The sequence below is a fragment of the Macaca fascicularis genome, chromosome 8 (genome assembly GCF_037993035.2).
Source record: "Macaca fascicularis isolate 582-1 chromosome 8, T2T-MFA8v1.1".
Lineage (NCBI taxonomy): Eukaryota > Metazoa > Chordata > Mammalia > Primates > Cercopithecidae > Macaca > Macaca fascicularis.
Genome location: NC_088382.1, coordinates 150,254,667 through 150,273,451, shown reverse-complemented (window position 1 = coordinate 150,273,451; position 18,785 = coordinate 150,254,667). Strand labels below are relative to the sequence as shown.

At 43.3% G+C, this 18,785-nt stretch overlaps 1 protein-coding gene across 50 annotated transcripts in view; it reads left to right on the top strand.

The window, feature by feature from the left end:
• PTK2 (protein tyrosine kinase 2) overlaps positions 1-11,837 on the top strand; it is a 356,961-nt gene extending 345,124 nt beyond the window's left edge. For all 50 annotated transcript variants that reach the window (XM_073999554.1, XM_073999553.1, XM_073999548.1 and 47 more), the window contains 3 exons: positions 1,612-1,767; positions 5,310-5,390; positions 10,556-11,837. In XM_073999554.1, the coding sequence (XP_073855655.1) occupies positions 1,612-1,767; positions 5,310-5,390; positions 10,556-10,768 (450 nt within the window). In that variant the 3' untranslated portion in view covers positions 10,769-11,837. The remainder of the gene's footprint in view (positions 1-1,611; positions 1,768-5,309; positions 5,391-10,555) is intronic.
• The last annotated feature ends 6,948 nt before the right edge of the window (positions 11,838-18,785 follow it).

The window sequence follows — 18,785 nt, the reverse complement described above, 5'->3', positions numbered from 1 at the left end:
TTCTTTTTGAAGAGCCCTCATTCTGTTGATCTTGCACTGCTGCTGGATTGTTCCTCGGGCTTTGCATGTTCCCTGCATTTGTTTTGTAACTGAGCATGGTGCATGGCAGACCTCTCTGTGCAGTGTGCTGGGGCAGTGAGCAGGTGGCACAGTAGCCACACCCTGGCAACAGTGAGTGAGAGCTGGTGGGCAGGCTTGGAAACTAGCTCCTTTTTGTTCTGCTCATGTGTTTTTATGGGGGATTTGTCTGATGCCTTTATTAATATTGTTTTTCTTTTTTCCCTTTCTCTGATAAATTCCTTTAACTTTTCCTCACCTTCCGTTCGACAATAGCCATGGAGGGTAAGCACATTGTGTCTTTGTGTGTCTGTCCAGCTCTCTCTATCACACCTGGCTCTGCATGTAACTTTGGACTGGAAAGCAGGAAGCCCAAGTAGGAGGGCACTTCGGCCTGGTTTGTCACCTCTCATGACTGACAGATGCCAAAAGCAGTGTTTATATATGCTAAAGAATGAGACATGCACATCTTTGCAGTAAATGAATTATTCTTGTGCTTTTCTATCTCATACCCAGACTTTGGAACAACCAAGAATTAATCTGTTCCAGATTACTTGGGCAAAAGCACCCAAGGGTTTAGAAATGGGAACTTATATTTAGACTGAGCACTGGCAGCAGGTTCATGATTGAACTATATATGCTACAAGTTAGTCTTCTTTAAAAAGTGTATATATATACCATTTTATTCCTGCTATAATTCTAACCAGTTGGAATTTTTAAATACTGCTGAGGATTTCCCAAAGGCCCTCATGTTATTCCACCATCAGTGCTCAAGTTATCTCAGTAACATTTCTTGATGTCTCTTCTGTGCCCAGGCCCCAGGTGGACATTGTTACATCTTTGGCCTCATCTTTCCTCATCACAATTGCCCGGGTGAGAGAGCTGAGGCTTTATAAGCATAGGCCCAGGTGCTTTCCAGCAGTCAGCACAGAGCTGGCTGAAACCAGGGTCTCTGACAGGGAGGCTCCTAGTGACACTACTACTGCTTTGACTTCAGTCATGACCTGCAAACAGATGCTATCCCCTTAAAGTGCATTCATGTGTCAGCTTTTTATAATTGTAGAAAGAACATGTTTCCTTTAGGCAGCTGAGGGCAGCTAAGCTGAGCCATACCGTTTTCACTGCAGAATTCAAACTAAGTGGAAATCCTTACAGTCTTCATGTAGAATATTTAACTCTTTAGCCAAATAAGTAATTTTGTCTAAAATTCAGTAAATCCTCAGATGGATTATTATCTTGTGGTAAATGATTTTGGGGTGAGGGGACGTTGAATCACGTCTCTGAAAGAATCTGGGGTTTTTAGTATAATATATATGATTCCATCTCATTTCCTTTAACTGAGCTCAAAGTTAGAAAAAAATATTGCCTAATTTATCACTTGGAGGAATTACTTTACTGTCATTCTCAATCTGAACTATATCCCGTACACACAAGAAAATCAATGACCTTCTGCAATCTGTTTTCATCTCTTGTAAAGACCCTCTCTAGCTTGATTGTGGTGATCTCACGCCATCTGCTGGAGAGCAGAAAAATGACTGGCTTCTGTGTTGTCAGCTTCAGCCCCAGGAAATCAGCCCCCCTCCTACTGCCAACCTGGACCGGTCAAATGATAAGGTGTACGAGAATGTGACGGGCCTGGTGAAAGCTGTCATCGAGATGTCCAGTAAAATCCAGCCAGCCCCACCAGAGGAGTATGTCCCTATGGTGAAGGTAAAACACAGTCACATTGTGTACTGGCAAAAATGTTCTTGTTTCCTGGAAGCTGTGGTGCCAGCTGATAGATGTCTCTAGGGACCTCCACCCCACCAAAGTCAGAACGGATGCTTTAGAAGGTCTTCACGAAGGCTCCACACAGAGACCATGTCAGTGAGAACCGCAGTTATTCTGGAATGCTGTTCCTATCTTATTTTCGTCTGTCAGTAAACACTAGGATGGGAGTGTCTTGAAGCAGTACACTCTTTTAATAATTATCGCTCATACATAAAGTCTGCAGTGAAAGAGAAAGCTGCAAAAGTATGCTTACAGTATGATGCCATTTATGTAAACTTGAAAAACATGCAAAATAATCCTGTGTAAGACTTAGGGAGATGTGGTTACGTTGTTAGAATGAAAGACAAGTAGAGGAATGATCATTATCAAATTCAGATCCCACACCTCTAAGGAGGAGCCAACTGAAGAAAGGTACATTGGGAGGATTTATCTGTGTTCTTCTTCTTAAGCTGAGGGTTGGGTATGTGGGTGTTCATTGAATTTTCTTTTAAAAAGAGTAAAAATAAATAAAAATACCATGCCAGTAAACTAATGTTTTCCAAATTGTGTTCAATGGAGTGGGATCCTAGGAGACAGTGACAGGTGTTCTGTGAAAAAGACTGGGTGCAGTGGCTCATGCCCTTAATCCCAGCGCTTTGGGAGGCGGAGGCAGGCAGATCACTTGAGGTCAGGAGTTCAAGACCAGCCTGGCCAACATGGTGAAACCCCATCTTAAAAAAAAAAAAGGACAGTGGGTTCAAGGAAGGTCAGCAATGGCTCCTATTAAGGAGTACAGACTGGCATGTTGGGTGCACAGAGGTGTGTCCTCCAGTTCAGAGAGTGTGGTCAAACTTTGCTGTAAGCCAGTATTTCTGAAACATACTCGAACATACTTTTTTTTCATTGTAGTAAAATACACATAACATAAACTACCATCTTAACCATTTTTAAGTGTACATTTCAGAGGCATTAGGTACATTCACAATGTTGTGCCACCCTCAGCACCATCCACTTCTATAACCCTTTCCTTGCAAAACCGAAACTCTGTACACTTGAAAGAACACTCCTCTTTTCCCTCCCCCAGCCCCTGGCAACCACCGTCCTACTTTCTGTCTCAATGAATTGACTACCCTAGGTACCGCTTGTAAGTGGAATCATACTGTATTTGTCTTTTTGTGACTGATTTATTTCACTCAGCGTAGTATCTCAGAGTTCTTCCGTGTTGTAGCATGTGTCAGAATTTTCTTCCTTTTTAAGGCAGAGTAATACTCCACTGTGTGTTCACGCCACATGTGGTTTATTTACTCAGCCTCACAGGGTACTGGGGTTGCTTCCACCTTTCAGTTGCCATGAAGAGTGCTGCTGTGAACATGGATGTACAGATATCTTTTTGAGACCCTGCTTTCACTTCTTTTGAGTGTATACTCAGAATTGCTGGATCACTGATAATTCTATTTGTAATTTTTTGAGGAGCCACCATTCTGTTTTTCACAGCAGCTGCACCATCTTACATTCCCACCAACAGTGCACAAGGGTTCCAGTTTCTCCATATTCTCACCAAAACTTGTTATTTTCTGGAAGGTTATTTTGAAGCTTGGGGTTTTGTGTGTGTGTTTTAAAAACTAATTGTCATCCTAATGGATGTGAAGTGTATTTAAGTGTGGCTTTGATTTGCATACAGGTCTTGAACATCTGTTTGCTTTTTGAGCATTTGTGTATCTTTTTCGGAAAAATGTCAAGTTTTTTCTTTTTTTGGCCTGTTTTTTAAATCATACTGTATTTTGCTGTTGAGTTATAGAATCCTACAATTGTTGTTTTTGGGTTTTTTGTTTTGTTTGAGATGGAGTCTCATTCTGTCACCCAGGCTTCCAGGCTGGAGTGCAGTGGCACGATCTCGGTTCACTGCAACCCCTGCCTCCGAGGTTCAAGCGATTCTCCTGCCTCAGCCTCCCGAGTAGCTGGGACTACAGGCATGTGCCACCACACCTGGCTTATTTTTATATTTTTAGTAGAGACGGGATTTCACCCCGTTGGCCAAGCTGGTCTCAAACTCCAGACCTCAGGTGATCTGCCTGCCTTGGCCTCCCAAAGTGCTGGGATTACAGGCATGAGCCACTGTGCCTGGCCGCTACAACTGTTTTTTAGTATACCTATTAGCAATCTTTGCAACAGCTTCTTATAAACCATCAATACAGGCCGGGCGCGGTGGCTCAAACCTGTAATCCCAGCACTTTGGGAGGCCGAGACGGGCGGATCACAAGGTCAGGAGATCGAGACCATCCTGGCTAACACAGTGAAACCCCGTCTCTACTAAAAATACAAAAAAACTTAGCCGGGCGAGGTGGCAGGCGCCTGTAGTCCCAGCTACTCGGGAGGCTGAGGCAGGAGAATGGCGTGAACCCGGGAGGCGGAGCTTGCAGTGAGCTGAGATCCGGCCACTGCACTCCAGCCTGGGTGACAGAGCGAGACTCCGTCTCAAAAAAATAAAAAATAAAAAAATAAACCATCAATATGGAAAAAGCTGCTTGAAAGTTGTAATGTTTCATGGAAAGCACAGTTAATCCATTCTGGTTCATTTTTCTGAAGTGTATCACATAATAGTTTTAACCAAAGTTCTTAAGGATGAACTTGCATGAACCCACAGCCAAGTTTAAACAACTCAGCAGTAGATGAAACCATTCAGAATTTTGTACATTTTAAGATTTTATATGGTGATTTTATAGACACTACTTTTTTAACCATATTCCTTCAGCCAAATGACATTGTTTTTGTATGTTGATCCAATTATAAGTAAGTGTCATTTTCTTGCTGGTTTTATTCATATTACATGTAATTTGATGTCTTAGTCATTATATTATTTGATCCTCATAAGGATGACGGTAATAAAAATTTGGAGTTTAAAATTATTTGTTTTAAATCATAGTTAGACTGTGTTTGCTACAACTCGGAAGTGGCAGGGAGCAGTGTTTCTGCCCAGTGTACATAATAGATGAAGCCTGAAATTCAGAATGGGGTCCAAAGCAAGGCTGCCCCCTTGCATCCGGGGCAGTAGTGTCATCTCTTGCCAGCCTCATGAAGTGTTTGAATGTACCTGGGTGAGAACACATTCAGTGAACACACTTGGGGAAAGGTGTTACTATTTATCCTAACCTGTGTTGGCAGGGTTGGCATGTTGGAGCCAGGAGGGTGGTATAATCTGCTTGGAAGCAGTAGATGAGAAAAAAAAATCCTGCTTTCCACCCTCAGCATCTGTGTGACTTTTCTTACATGAACTTCTGTTCTTCAACCCGCTCGTTAGGGTATTAGAGCAATGAATAGTCAGATCTAAATCTTTTGGGAGAAAAAGGAGCTTCATAACTTACAAGATAGGGCTTAGCACTGAGAAAAAGAAATACAGAAATTTGCCTTGAAACTTGTGGAAAGCAAATTAAAATATATATAACTGAAAGGCATAAAAATCCTTTGTGTGTGTTCTAATATTGGTTGTGATTCTTGTCTGTTAGGAAGTCGGCTTGGCCCTGAGGACGTTATTGGCCACTGTGGATGAGACCATTCCCCTCCTACCAGCCAGCACCCACCGAGAGGTAGGGCACAATCTTTCCCTTGCAGCCCTCTGTGACAGCACTGGGTAGGGACACATTCAGGGATGTCTGTGGTGCTGAAGGCAGCTCCTCAGTCTGTGGCCGACAGATACATCGACTGCCCTACAAGCGATGACCTTCCCTCTAACACTGGCCCCAGCCAGGACTGGGCTGTTCATTCTAGGGCATAGGGGTGGTGTGGAGCAGTGGCCGCTCAAGTTCCAGATTCTGGGTCTTCCTGCTGCTAGTCCACTGCAGAGCCACTGTGCGCGGTCCTCACCCGAGATACAAGTGGCTCTGAGCAGTGGACGAGGAAGGCACATGGGAAACTGCTGCTGGTGCCGTGAACCTCAGAGGTAGAGGAATGCTGATATGAATGGGACGGGTATTGTGCATGGTCTGCCTCCTCGAATTCTCCGTAAAAATAGTTGAGCTTGCAAATGATCCTGGTTTTCCATTTCAAGTAGTAATATAAAAAATTTATTTTAGGCCAGGCATGGTAGCTCACGGCTGTAATCCCAGCACTTTGGAAGGCCAAGGCAGGAGGATGGCTTGAGGCCTGGATTTCAAGACAACATAGTGAGACCCTATCTCTACCAAAAAATTAATAAATAAAATTATTGTCTTAAAAAATTCCAGGCCAGGCTCAGTGGCTCACGCCTATAATCTCAGCACTTTGGGAGGCTGAGGCAGGCAGATCACGAAGTCAAGAGATCGAGACCATTCTGGCCAACATGATGAAACTCCATCTCTACTAAAAATACAAAAGGTAGCTGGGCATGGTGGCACACGCCTGTAGTCCCAGCTACTCTGGAGGCTGAGACAGGAGAATCACTTGAACCCGGGAGGCAGAGGTTGCAGTGAGCCACGATCGTGCCACTGCACTCCAGCCTGGCAACAGAGTGAGATTCCATCTGACAAAAAAAAAAAAAAAAATCCTTTTAAATTAATAAATGTCTTTAAGAAGCTTCTTAAGGCCTGAGTGTGGTGGCTCACCCCTATAATCCCAACACTTTGGGTGGCCAAGACGAGGATGGCTGAAAGCCAGTTTATGACCAGCCTGGGCAACAAAGTGAGACTGTCTCTACAAAAAATTTTTTAAAATTAGCTCTGTGCAGTAACTACTCAGGAGGCTGAAGCGGGATGATCGCTTGAGCCCAGGAGTTTCAGACTGCAGTGAGCTAGGATCAAGCTTGATCCAAAATACCGTAGCCCAGCAACAATTATCATTTTTGCTACCTTTTGGCAATTTTGTTTCAATTATATGACTAACAAATGAAAGGAAGCACCTGCATTTGTTGTAGTGTCTTTGAGCCTAGGATGTACACTCTGTGGTTGGGATTGACAAACGCAGGTGGGATGCATCCCCACTACAGAGTCCAGGATCTGCAGGCTTCAGCCTTGCTCCCTGCTGACTCCAGCTGCCTGTTGTTCTCGTTTCTAGGGCAGCATAGGCAGTCCTTCAGCACAGCACACACTTTTTGTTTGTCCTTTTTATTTTGAAACCATTTCAGATTTATAAGAAAGTTAAAAGATTAATACAGAGAATTCCCAACTTTCCTTTTAGTTTCACAGCCTTTTAACGTGTCAGCACATTGTCATCCCTGCTTCATTGTCTGTGTGTGTACACACATCACTTCCTGCTGTCCAGCAGCTTGAGAATGGCTGTGTATCTAATGCCCTCTTCCCCTTTAAGATTTCCATTTATATTTGTCATAACGCCATTGTCCTACATAACCACCACACAATCACCACATTCTGGAACTTTAACATGATGCAATGCACTGTGCCACTCTGCAGGGCATGTTCCAGGGTCGTCGGTTGTCTCTGTAGCACTTTCCCCTCACCTGCGAGAGCCAGGCCAGGATCACATTTGGCTCGTGTTGCTTTCTTCATCAGCCTATCATCTGAAATGGCTCCTCAGCCTTTTTTTTTTTATCTTTCATGACATTGACATTTTTGACAAATATAGGCTCAGTTATTTTATAGAGTATTCTTAAAGTTGGATTGAGGGATATTCTGTAAACATTTGTTTCTTCCTAGTGAGATTGAGGTTTTGCATCTCCAATCAGGAATACAACATAAATAATGCTGAATTCTTCTCAACATCATACCCAGAGACATACGATGTCCAGGGGATGTTCCAGTTGACGAACTGGACATAGACTTCTGAAGGACGGTTGGACACAACTCCTGTTGGTGATTCCTTTGTAAATGGCATCGATTTATATGCATAAACCCTTTAACATGTTTCTGAAAAGGCCTCTGACTGGTGCCTTCACATCCCAACCAAGTGGTGTTCTCTGTCTTATCTGCTTCACCGGGCCTCTGGCTTTCCATGACAAGCCTCAATTTTGCCCCAAAGCGGAGAAGTTCCATATACCAGAGGCAAGAAAATGGTGTCCTACCAAGTGGATGTTTTAGCAGGACTATTTGTCAACACCTACTCTAGTTGATAAAGTCAAAAGTAATCTTTCCATCTCCCGTGATTCCAATACACAGATTGCTCTCCTGTATACATTATTTTTTTAATTATTAATTTTTTTTTAGACAGGGTCTCACTCTGTCACCCAGGCTGTAATGCAATGACTCCATCACAGCTCACTATAACCTCCAACTCCTGAGCTCAAGTGATCTTCCTGCCTCAGCCTCCCAAGTAGCTGGGATTACAGTTGTATACCACCACGCCCAGCTGATTCTTTATTTTTTTGTAGAAACAGAGTGTTACTGTGTTGCCCAAGCTGATCTCAAATTCCTGCTTCAAGCTATCCTCCTACCTCAGCCTCCCAAAGTACTGGTGTTACAGGCGTGAGCCGCCACACCTGGCCTTAAATTATTTTTGAAAAGAAGAGGAACCTGTCTTTGATCCTGCATCTGCCTTTCCATGTCCTCATGCCTCCTCCTGTCCCCATTGTATTTCCTGAAAGAGCAGCCCATCCCTAATGGGGCCAGCTCCTCACGTGGCAGCTGCACTCAGCGCCTGCTCAGAGCATTCCAGTGCTCCACCTGTTTGGAAATCTCTCTGCTGTAACGGCCCTTCAAGGTCTCCTAATTGCCAGAGCCCCTGCTTTCCCCTCAGTCCTAACTCCCCCTTGAGACTCCCTGCTCTGGCCCAGAGCTTCCTTACTTCTCTCCTGCTAAGACCTCTGCTCAGGCTTTTGTTCCCTGCCACCCTTGAGTGTGATCATCTCCCAAAGTGCTACCGCTTGTTTTATTAAAAAATACTTTTTCACTTTGGTAGTTCTTCTCATTCTCATAGATTAAAATATTTGATGTCTCCCAAATCTGTGTTGATTTTGTGGAACCCCTCCCTGAGCTTTGATCTCCAACTGTCTGCCATTGGCAAGAATGGTCTGCTTTCGTTGTTTGCTTCCACAGTCAAGTGACAACACCATGCTTTTGCACATCTGCTCCCAGCAGTTCCCCATCCCCTACACACATGCAAGTGACCACACACCTTCCATCTCTCATCAGGTCTCAGGTTGGTCCCTTCACCCGCACATCCATCACCTCTCCTCCGAAGATGGCCCCTTAGATGGTTTATCTGCCTCTTGTCTCTTCCCCTTCCCTTCCATTCAGCCTCCACATTGCTGCCAAGAGCCATCTTTCTAGAATCTCTCTCTAGATTTTGTCATTCTCCTTCCTAAAAATCTCTTACCCTCTTGCCAAGTCCTGCCAAATAAAGATCAACTTGGTGTGGCTTTCACAGTTGAAGCCAGCCTGCTTTTACAGTATAGGCCAAATTCAGACAAATTCTCTCTGTGAAGTCTTTCTGACCCTCTCTGATACAGAATGCGTTGCTTCTTATCTGCGTGCTTTTCTACTATGTGATTTATTCCAGTGTTTTATAGGGTCCTGTGTATGCTTTTCCCACTCTAGACTGCAAGTAAAAACAGGTCTTCCTTCTTGTGACCACAACACCAAGTGTCTTGTACATAATAGGTGCTCCATAATTGATAAAAGAGCAAATGGATAAATCACCATTGGTTGAAGAAACAGATAAGAAGGATCATTAGACTTTCCCATGCAAAGCATTCTAACCCTGTAGGACAGCATTGTGTGTGTGTGTGTGTGTGTGTGTGTGTGTGTGTGTGTGTGTGTGTGTGTATGCATGTGCACATAACGGTTTGGCTCTGTCACCCAGGCTGGAGTGCAATGGCACCATCTTGGATCACTGCAACCTCCGTCTTCCAGGCTCAAGCTGTCCTCCCATCTCAGCCTCTTGAGTAGCTGGGAATACAGGTGCACACCACCATACTCAGCTAACTTTTTGTATTTTTTTGTAGAGATGGGGTGTCACCATGTTGCCCAGGCTGGCCTCAAACTTTTGAGCTCAAGCCATCTGCCCACCTCAGCCGCCCAAAGTGCTGAGATTTTATAGGAGTGAGCCACTGTGCCCTGCCACCATCCTTAAACCATTTTTTGTATAGCCAAGGAACGTCTTGAGATAGAGTTGGCATAGTAGAAAGCACAAGACCGGAAGTCAGGACAGAGGGTTTTATGCTGGCTTGGAGACTAACGAGCTGTGTGGCCTTCAGCACATCTTTCTGTATCTCAGTTGTCCACTCTCTGATGTCAGAGTGTTTGGAATAGATGATCTCTGAGGTTCTGTCAGATTCTGTGGTTCTATTATGAAACAAAAGCCCGGCCAGTCATTGAGATTAATAAAGTCTAAACAGTGAGCACAAATGGAGACTAAGTTAGTCATGGTGTCAGGGAAGGCTTTGAATGGAAGGAACAAGATGCTGGATCTGCATGTGTGAATGGGCATGCACACACAGGCACACTATAATAGCTGAATTTCTAAAGTAAGTAAAAAATTTTTTAAAATGCATAAATGTAGTGTGGGAAGTTAAAATAAGAAAAAAAAATTTAAAGATTGATTTTTACGTCCTATTGCTTCTAAGAAAGATTTATTTGCAGGAAATAAAGTTTTCTTCTCATGGAGGCACTGAAAGAAAGGCTCATAAAAATTCCCTGAAAAGTTCATTGGTGCAGGGCTCGGTGGCATGTGCCTGTGTTCCCAGTTAATGGAAAGGCTGAGGCAGGAAGATTGCTTGAGCCCAGGAGTTTGAGGCAAGCTTGGACAACATAGTAAGAACATCTCTCTAAAAAAGAAAAAAAAGATCACTGGAAACAGTTCTCCTGAACTATCTCTTGTCTTTCAGATTGAGATGGCACAGAAACTATTGAACTCTGACCTGGGTGAGCTCATCAACAAGATGAAACTGGCCCAGCAGTATGTCATGACCAGTCTCCAGCAAGAGTACAAAAAGCAAATGCTGACTGCTGCTCACGCCCTGGCTGTGGATGCCAAAAACTTACTCGATGTCATTGACCAAGCAAGACTGAAAATGCTTGGGCAGACGAGACCACACTGAGCCTCCCCTGGGAGCACGTCTTGCTACCCTCTTTTGAAGATGTTCTCTAGCCTTCCACCAGCAGCGAGGAATTAACCCTCTGTCCTCGGTCGCCAGCACTTAACAGCTCCAACTTTTTTCAATGACCATCTGGTTGAAAATCTTTCTCATATAAGTTTAGTCACACTTTGATTTGGGTTCATTTTTTGTTTTGTTTTTTTTCAATCATGATATTCAGAAATGTCCAGGATCCAAAATGTGGCATTTTTCTAGGAATGAAAATTGTACATGAGCTTTTAAGCATCATGAAGAACAGTTTATGTTCACATTAAGATACGTTCTAATGGGGATGGCCAGGGGGTGACATCTTAATTCCTAAACTACCTTAGCTGCATAGTGGAAGAGGAGAGCATGAAGCAAAGAATTCCGGGAAACCCAAGAGGCTGAGAATTCTTTTGTCTACCATAGAATTATTATCCAGACTGGAATTTTTGTTTGTTAGAACACCCTTCAGTTGCAATATGCTAATCCCACTTTACAAAGAAAGAATATAAAAGCTATATTTTGAAGACTTGAGTTATTTCAGAAAAAACTACAGCCCTTTTTGTCTTACCTGCCTTTTACTTTCGTGTGGATATGTGAAGCATTGGGTCGGGAACTAGCTGTAGAACACAACTAAAAACTCTTGTCTTTTTTCACAGAATAATGTGCCAGTCTTTTGTAGCAATGTTATTTCTCTTGGAAGCAGAAATGCTTTGTACCAGAGCACCTCCAAACTGCATTGAGGAGAAGTTCCAGAACCATCCCCTTTTTCCATTTTTATATAATTTATAAAGAAAGATTAAAGCCATGTTGACTATTTTACAGCCACTGGAGTTAACTAACCCTTCCTTGTATCTGTCTTCCCAGGAGAGAATGAAGCAAAACAGGAATTTGGTTTTCTTTTGATGTCCAGTTACACCATCCATTCTGTTAATTTTGAAAAAAATATACCCTCCCTTTAGTTTGTTGGGGGATATAAATTATTCTCAGGAAGAATATAATGAACTGTACAGTTACTTTGACCTATTAAAAAGGTGTTACCAGTAAAGTCTTGTTGTAATATCCTTTCTTTTGGTTCTGTTTCTTCAGATGGCTTTATTTTCAGGTGACTAGTCAGATAAGATAACATACAAGAGAGCTCCCAATAATTATCAGGAAGCCTCTCACTAATTAGTTTCCCCCTTTTTTTTTTGTTTAATATTCTAAACAAGTCAAAGATGTTACCACAGAAGGGTAGCCTGGCATAAGTTAACCTTTTCCTTCCATTGTCACCTATTAAATGCAGAGCTCAGGATGGAAGTAGCAATGGTCTTCAATGAAAGAACCTTCTCCTTTGCAGGGTCTCAGTATTCCATAACTCGGACTCAAAGCATAATTCACTTGTCAAGGAAATTGTTAGCATCTCCCAGGCCCACCCTAGTCTTGCTAGAATCTCCGTGAGCCACAGAGCAGGGAGCAAATAGAACTGGGATCTCCAGTACTAGGGACTCAGAGACTCCAAAGGGAGGGATTTGAGAGAATTTTGTCCGGGTAAATACTCTTGGGTGCAAAAGCAGCTTCATCTTTGGATCTGTGACAGTTACTTCATCTGAAGCAAATGTCAAGGGAATGTCATCCTTGTGAGTTTTTTCTAATTTTTGGCATTCTTGGGTCTCTTACATTTCCATTTCCTCATGTTTAAAGTGGTGATTATGAGAGTGAGCTAAGTCCAGTGTAAATGGTCAAGTGCTCTACATACCTTGTCAGGGACATCGATGTTTGACCTGTCCAGTCTACTCTCAGAGGTTTAGGAGCATCTGTGGCCTTCACCCACTAGAAACCAGTAGCACTCCCACCAAGCCGTGACAACCAAACTGTCCGCAGACATTGCCAAAGGTTCCCAGGGGAAGGAGGGACAGAACCAGTCCAAGTTGAGAACCACTGTTTCAGATAAGAGTTTACCTGCAGTTAATACATTAATACATTTTGCCTCATGGTCTCACTTAGGAACACCTAGAATTGTCGGTAAGTTTCACATCTTCCTATAAACCAAAGAAAATTTTGGTTTTTAGAGCAGGTGGAGAGATCAACATCTCTCCACATCTCTCAACATCAGCGCATGGGCCAGAGGTCAGAGGTCAAGCACAGCCACCAGAGTTGAGCAGAGGCAGTTCACATCCTGTGAACTTAGTGGCCTGAAGGGCTATCAGGACCATGAGGTGACTTCCATTACAAAACAAAATGGAGAATTTCAAATATAAAGACCCAGAGAAAAGTTCATTTGAAAGTGAAAGTGTTCAAATTACTCAGCTTCAGTATACTACCTCAATAACAGCTGCCTAATGAGACAAACCATACATGGCAGCACCTGAAAACCTGTCCAAGTTAGCTGGGAGAAGTGTTCACAATCTCATCATTTTTCTTCTATTTTTTTATTTTACATTATTAATAAGTAGATAGAGAAAAGGGTGCATAAATGTAGAGCTTACTGAACTTTTCCCAAACGAGTGCCCTCTTGTAACTACACGCAGGGTCAGAGAATAGTAACATCACCCCGGAGGTCCTGGCTCCCTCCCGCACTGCTCCCCTAGAAGGGCAATTACCACCCTGCTTTGCTTTTATCAACTTGAGTAGGATTTAACTTGCATACAATAAGAGCCATTGAATAAACAGCTCAATTTTTTTCAAATGTATACGTCCAGTTAGTGACAAGTACGAGGAAGATGAGAAAGAGCCAGCACTTGGGAAGTGCCCTCATGCCTCTGGAGGGCAGGTCCCTATTTCTTCTTTGTAACCTCTGGTCTGGTCTCCATTGCTAGAAATGGCTTCTTACACTTCAGATTGCTTCTAGAGCTACACCATATATACTCTAATTTCTGGCTGCTTTCACTACGAGTGATGTTTTTGCATATCCATGTTGTGTGTATCTGAAGTTCATTCTTTTTTATTTCTGATAATACTCCATGGTAAGAATATATTGCTGCCTATTTCCCTGTTCACCTGTTGATAACTCAGACTCAAAGCATAATTGACTTGTCAAGGAAATTGTTATAGCATCTCCCAGGCCCACCCTAGGCTTGCTAGAATCTCCGTGAGCCACCTGTTGATGAAGGGGACATTTGGGTGGTTTTCAGTTTCTGGCTATTAGAAATAAAACTGGGGACAGTGTTTCCATTCTTCCTGGGCAAGTAAACTATGAAGGAAAGTTCTGGAACATCGGTAAGTGTATGCTTAACTTTATTAAAAACTGCCAAACTGGTTCAGTGACTTTATACCATATTCATGGATGGACATTCCAGTTGCTCCACATTGTCACCAACGCTTGGTAGTGTCAGTTGTTTTTATCCTCCATATCTGATGAAGTTGAGTGGTTTTTCCCCCCTGTACTTAACCATTTATGTTTTTGTGAAGCATCTGCTCAGATACTTTGCGTTTTTAAGAAAACTGGACTGTTCGTCATGTTGCTGTGGAGTAATGGGTGTTCCTTATACACTCTGGATACCGGTCTTTGGTCAAATACTTGTTTTCTAGGTATTTTCTCTCATCCTGGGGCTTGACTATTCATTTTCTTAACTGTACCTCCCTGTATTTTTATCTGAAAAATTGGCAGAAGGGTTGTTATGATTGGGATTTCATTGAGTTTATAGATTAGTTTGGGGAGTATAGATGTATTAGAAATTGAGTCTTCAGAAACATGAACTTCTTTTTTAAAAAGAAGATCTTGGCCAGTCGCAGTGGCTCACGCCTATAATCCCAGTACTTTGGGAGGCCAAGGCGGGCAGATCACCTGAGGTCAGGTCAGGAGTTTGAGACCAGCCTGGCCAACATAGTGAAACCCCATCTCTACTAAAAATACAAAAATTAACTGGGTGTGGTGGCATATGCCTGTAGTCCCAGCTAGTCAGGAGACTGAGGCAGGAGAATCGCTTGAACCCAGGAGGCGGAGGTTGCAATGAGCCAAGATCAGGCCACTGCACTCCAGCCTGGGTGACAGAGCAAGACTCCATCTCAAAAATAGTAATAATAAATAAGATCTTTAGCCAGGTGTGGTGGTGTGCACCTGTAGTCCCAGCTACTCTGGAGACTGAAGTGGGAGGATCACTTGAGCCCAGGTGGTTGAGGCTCCAGTGAGCTGTGCTCACCACTGCACTCCAGCCTGGGTGACAGAGTGAGATGCTGTCTCTTTAAAAAAGTAAAATAAAAAATACTACTTGTTTTGGCAGCACATATACTAAAATTGGAACTATACAGAGATGATTAGCTTTAAAAAAATTTTTAAAGCCTGGGTGTGGTGACTCACGCCTGTAATGTCAGCACTTTGGGAGGCCAAGGCAGGTGGATCACCTGAGGTCCCCACTTATCCTGTGCCTCTTTCTGTGCCACTGCTGGAATGCAGTCAGCTTGCACAATGGTAAGGATCTGTTGGCAAGGGTTATAGATTTTACATGTTTACTTAAATCTGCTTTGAATTGTAAGGGGTCATCTTTAAGTTAGGGACATCTTTAACAGTAACTTTTGCCCCTGCCTGTGACCAGGGATTACACACTACAGCTACTATGCACCAAGAATTCAATACTAGTTCAGGCCAGGCACAGTGGCTACACGTGTAATCCCAACACCTTGGGAGACCGAGGTGGGCAAATCACCTGAGATCGGGAGCTCAAGAACAGCCTGACCAACATGGTGAAACCCCGTCTCTACTAAAAATACAAAAATTAGCCAGGCAGGGTGGCAGGTGCCTGTAGTCCCAGCTACTCGGGAGGCTGAGGCAGGAGAATCGCTTGAACCTGACAGGTGGAGGTGGCAGTAAGAAAAGATCATGCCACTGCACTCCAGCCTGGGCAACAGAGCGAGACTCTGCCTCAAAAAAAAAAAAAAAAAAACCCAGGTGTGATGGTTTGTGCCTGTGGCCCCAGCTATGTGGGAGGCTGCAGTGGGAGGATCACTTGAGCCCCAGGGGTGGAGGCTGCAGTGAGCCATGATTGTGCCATTGCACTTCAGACTAGGTGACAGAGCAAGACCCTGTCTCAAAACAAAAAACAACCACGGTTTATTATATACAGGGTCATACAGTATGGCTAACGATGCACTACAGATTGTACACCAGCTAACTGCACCAGAGTTTGAGTATTACAGTTTATTATATACTGGGGTTATACATTGCAACTGACTAGGTACCATGGGTTGCGCACTACAAAGTAGGAGTCAAAGGGTGGAGACCGTTCTAGCCTATTAAGGTCAAAGTTCCAGAACAAAATGAGACGCTGTAGGTAATGCCTGAGGCCTGGAAGGAAGTGTGGATTTGGCCATAGTAGGAGTGGAGATGGGCTGAGGTTGAGATGAGAAGAGTCGGGCAGGTTGTGGGAAGACCCATGCTTGGTGTTTTTGTGGTCCACTGAAGTATACAGGACGCTGTCAGCAGCAGCCTCTAGTTCAACTCATACCACCTGAGTGATACGAGGCTTATCCCTGGTTCACAGGTGAAGAAACAGTTACACAGTAATCTGACAGCCACGTGGTTAGTAGGTGCCAGAACTGGGTTGGAAGCTGGGTCTGCCTCACGTTTAGGACTGTAACAACCACTAGGCTAAATGCCTCTCCCAAATTCTCCCCAGGGATGAAGACCGCACAAATTACATTTTGAAATTATCTGATACCTGACAATATCAGAATTGTCATATTTGTTTGGATTTCCCATCCACACAACCCAGTAAAATCAAAGCTCAATGCCAAAGTAAAAAGGCATTGGTGATGTACCCCAAAGGTCTTTCGTCCAGAAAGTCTAACCCTTTGCAGATGACTGGACACGCTGGAATGATGAGCCCAGAGGGCTCTGATCTCCACCTAAAGTGACACATCCTTTGTCCTTTAGTTGTCCCTCATGTTCTCTCTCAATGACAACAGCTAACACTGAGTTCACATGTGCCAGGCACTGTCCTCAGTTCTCACAGTGACCCTCTAAGGCAGGAGGGCTTAATCTCTTCACTTGGAAATGGGGGTTTGGGAGTTTAAATTCTTAGGTCACCTTGGCGCTGGAACCCAGCCCCTAGGTGTCCTGGCTTTCAGGCTTTTACCAGGTTTAGCAATGACCAGGTGTAGCAGTAATGAGGAGGGCTGTGTGTTGTTTAAAACTTTTGAATCATGCCTGGCTTTAATTTGTTATCTTTCTGCAAACAAACAGACTGGGCATAGTGGCTGACACCTGTAATCCCAGCTACTCGAGAGGCTGAGGCAGGAGGATCACTTCAGGCCAGGAGTTTGAGACCAGCCTGGACAACATAGCAAGACCTTGTTCCTACTAAAAACTAAAAAATTGGCCGAGCACCATGGCTCATGCCTGTAATCCCAGCACTTTGGGAGGCTGGGGCAGGCAGATCACGAGATCAGGAGTTTGAGACCGGTCAGTATGGTGAAACCTCATCTCTACTAAAAATACAAAAATTAGCTGGGTGTGGTGGTGCGTGCCTGTAGTCCCAGCTACTCAGGAGGCTGAAGCAGGGAAATCGCTTGAACCCGGGAGGCGGAGGTTGCAGTCAGCCAAGATTGTGCCACTGCACTCCAGCATGAGCGACAGAACAAGACTCCATCTGAAAAAAAAAAAAAACTAAAAAATTAAGTGGGCATGGTGGTGCATGTCTGTAGTCCCAGTTACTCAGGAGGCTGAGGCAGGAGGATTGCTTGAGCCCAGGAGTTCAGGTTTACAGTGAGCTATGATCACCCACTGCACTCCAGCCTGGGTGACAGAACAAGACCCTGTCTCTTTAAAAATAATATTTGAGGCCGGGCGCGGTGGCTCACGCCTGTAATCCCAGCACTTTGGGAGGCCGAGGCGGGCGGATCACAAGGTCAGGAGATCGAGACCACGGTGAAACCCCGTCTCTACTAAAAATACAAAAAATTAGCCGGGCGCGGTTGTGGGCGCCTGTAGTCCCAGCTACTCGGGAGGCTGAGGCAGGAGAATGGCGTGAACCCGGGAGGCGGAGCTTGCAGTGAGCCGAGATCGCGCCACTGCACTCCAGCCTGGGCGACAGAGCCAGACTCCGTCTCAAAAAAAAAAAAAATAATAATAATAATAATAATAATATTTGAAATGTAACTGGAGTGTTATCTCGGACTATCATTTTCAAGATCTACTGGATAAAACCCAGATAAAGCTTCTGTCCAACATCATACTGGGTGGGCACTGATTAATGAAGTAATTAAAACTGATTTTATTAAATCATTTTAATATGCCGTATTAAAATGCTGTAACTTTGGTCAATCCTCATCTTATTTCATCTTATCAAATGCTTCATATTTTCTACTCCTAACAGCAGAAAGTAAAAATGATATGTGAGCTTCCAGAGTGATTGTGGTGTATATATATATGTGTGTGTGTATGTTTATCTATACACACACACAAACATATATACACTTTTTCTTTAAAAAACAAACAGTGAGGCCCTCCTTTGCAGAGTGATTGTTTTTTAAGCAGTGTGTGACTTGGTTTCTTTACATTCATAAGAAAATCTGGTCATGATATTTAACAGCATGGATGGAGTTACTTCTGATTTTTATATTTGATTTTCATTTAATAAATCCCCAAAGCCAAAAAAAATCATTATACATGTTCACACACATTTACCAAATGAATTTCATGCTTTCTAGCATACTCCTTACTTCGTAACTTACTACTCTAAGCACACATTATATTGTATTATTATAAATTATGTTAAAGTGGATACAGTATGATTTATTTTCTTGCTCTTGTAACATGGTAAAATAGATACATTAATTATATATCATTTTAATCTTTACTTGACTGCATTTAGCAATCTGTCTTACAAATACATTTTGTATTTCTCCGTGGCTTCTATAATAATCCTGGAAATGTGTATTAGCACATTTATTTGAATTGAAAAATGAAGTCACGTAACAGAAAGTGAGTCTATCTGGCTTTCTTGTTTGACAAGGGGGACGGGCTCTGCAAATCAGATATCAGATGCCATATTTTTCCATAAATTGAATAAGCTAAATC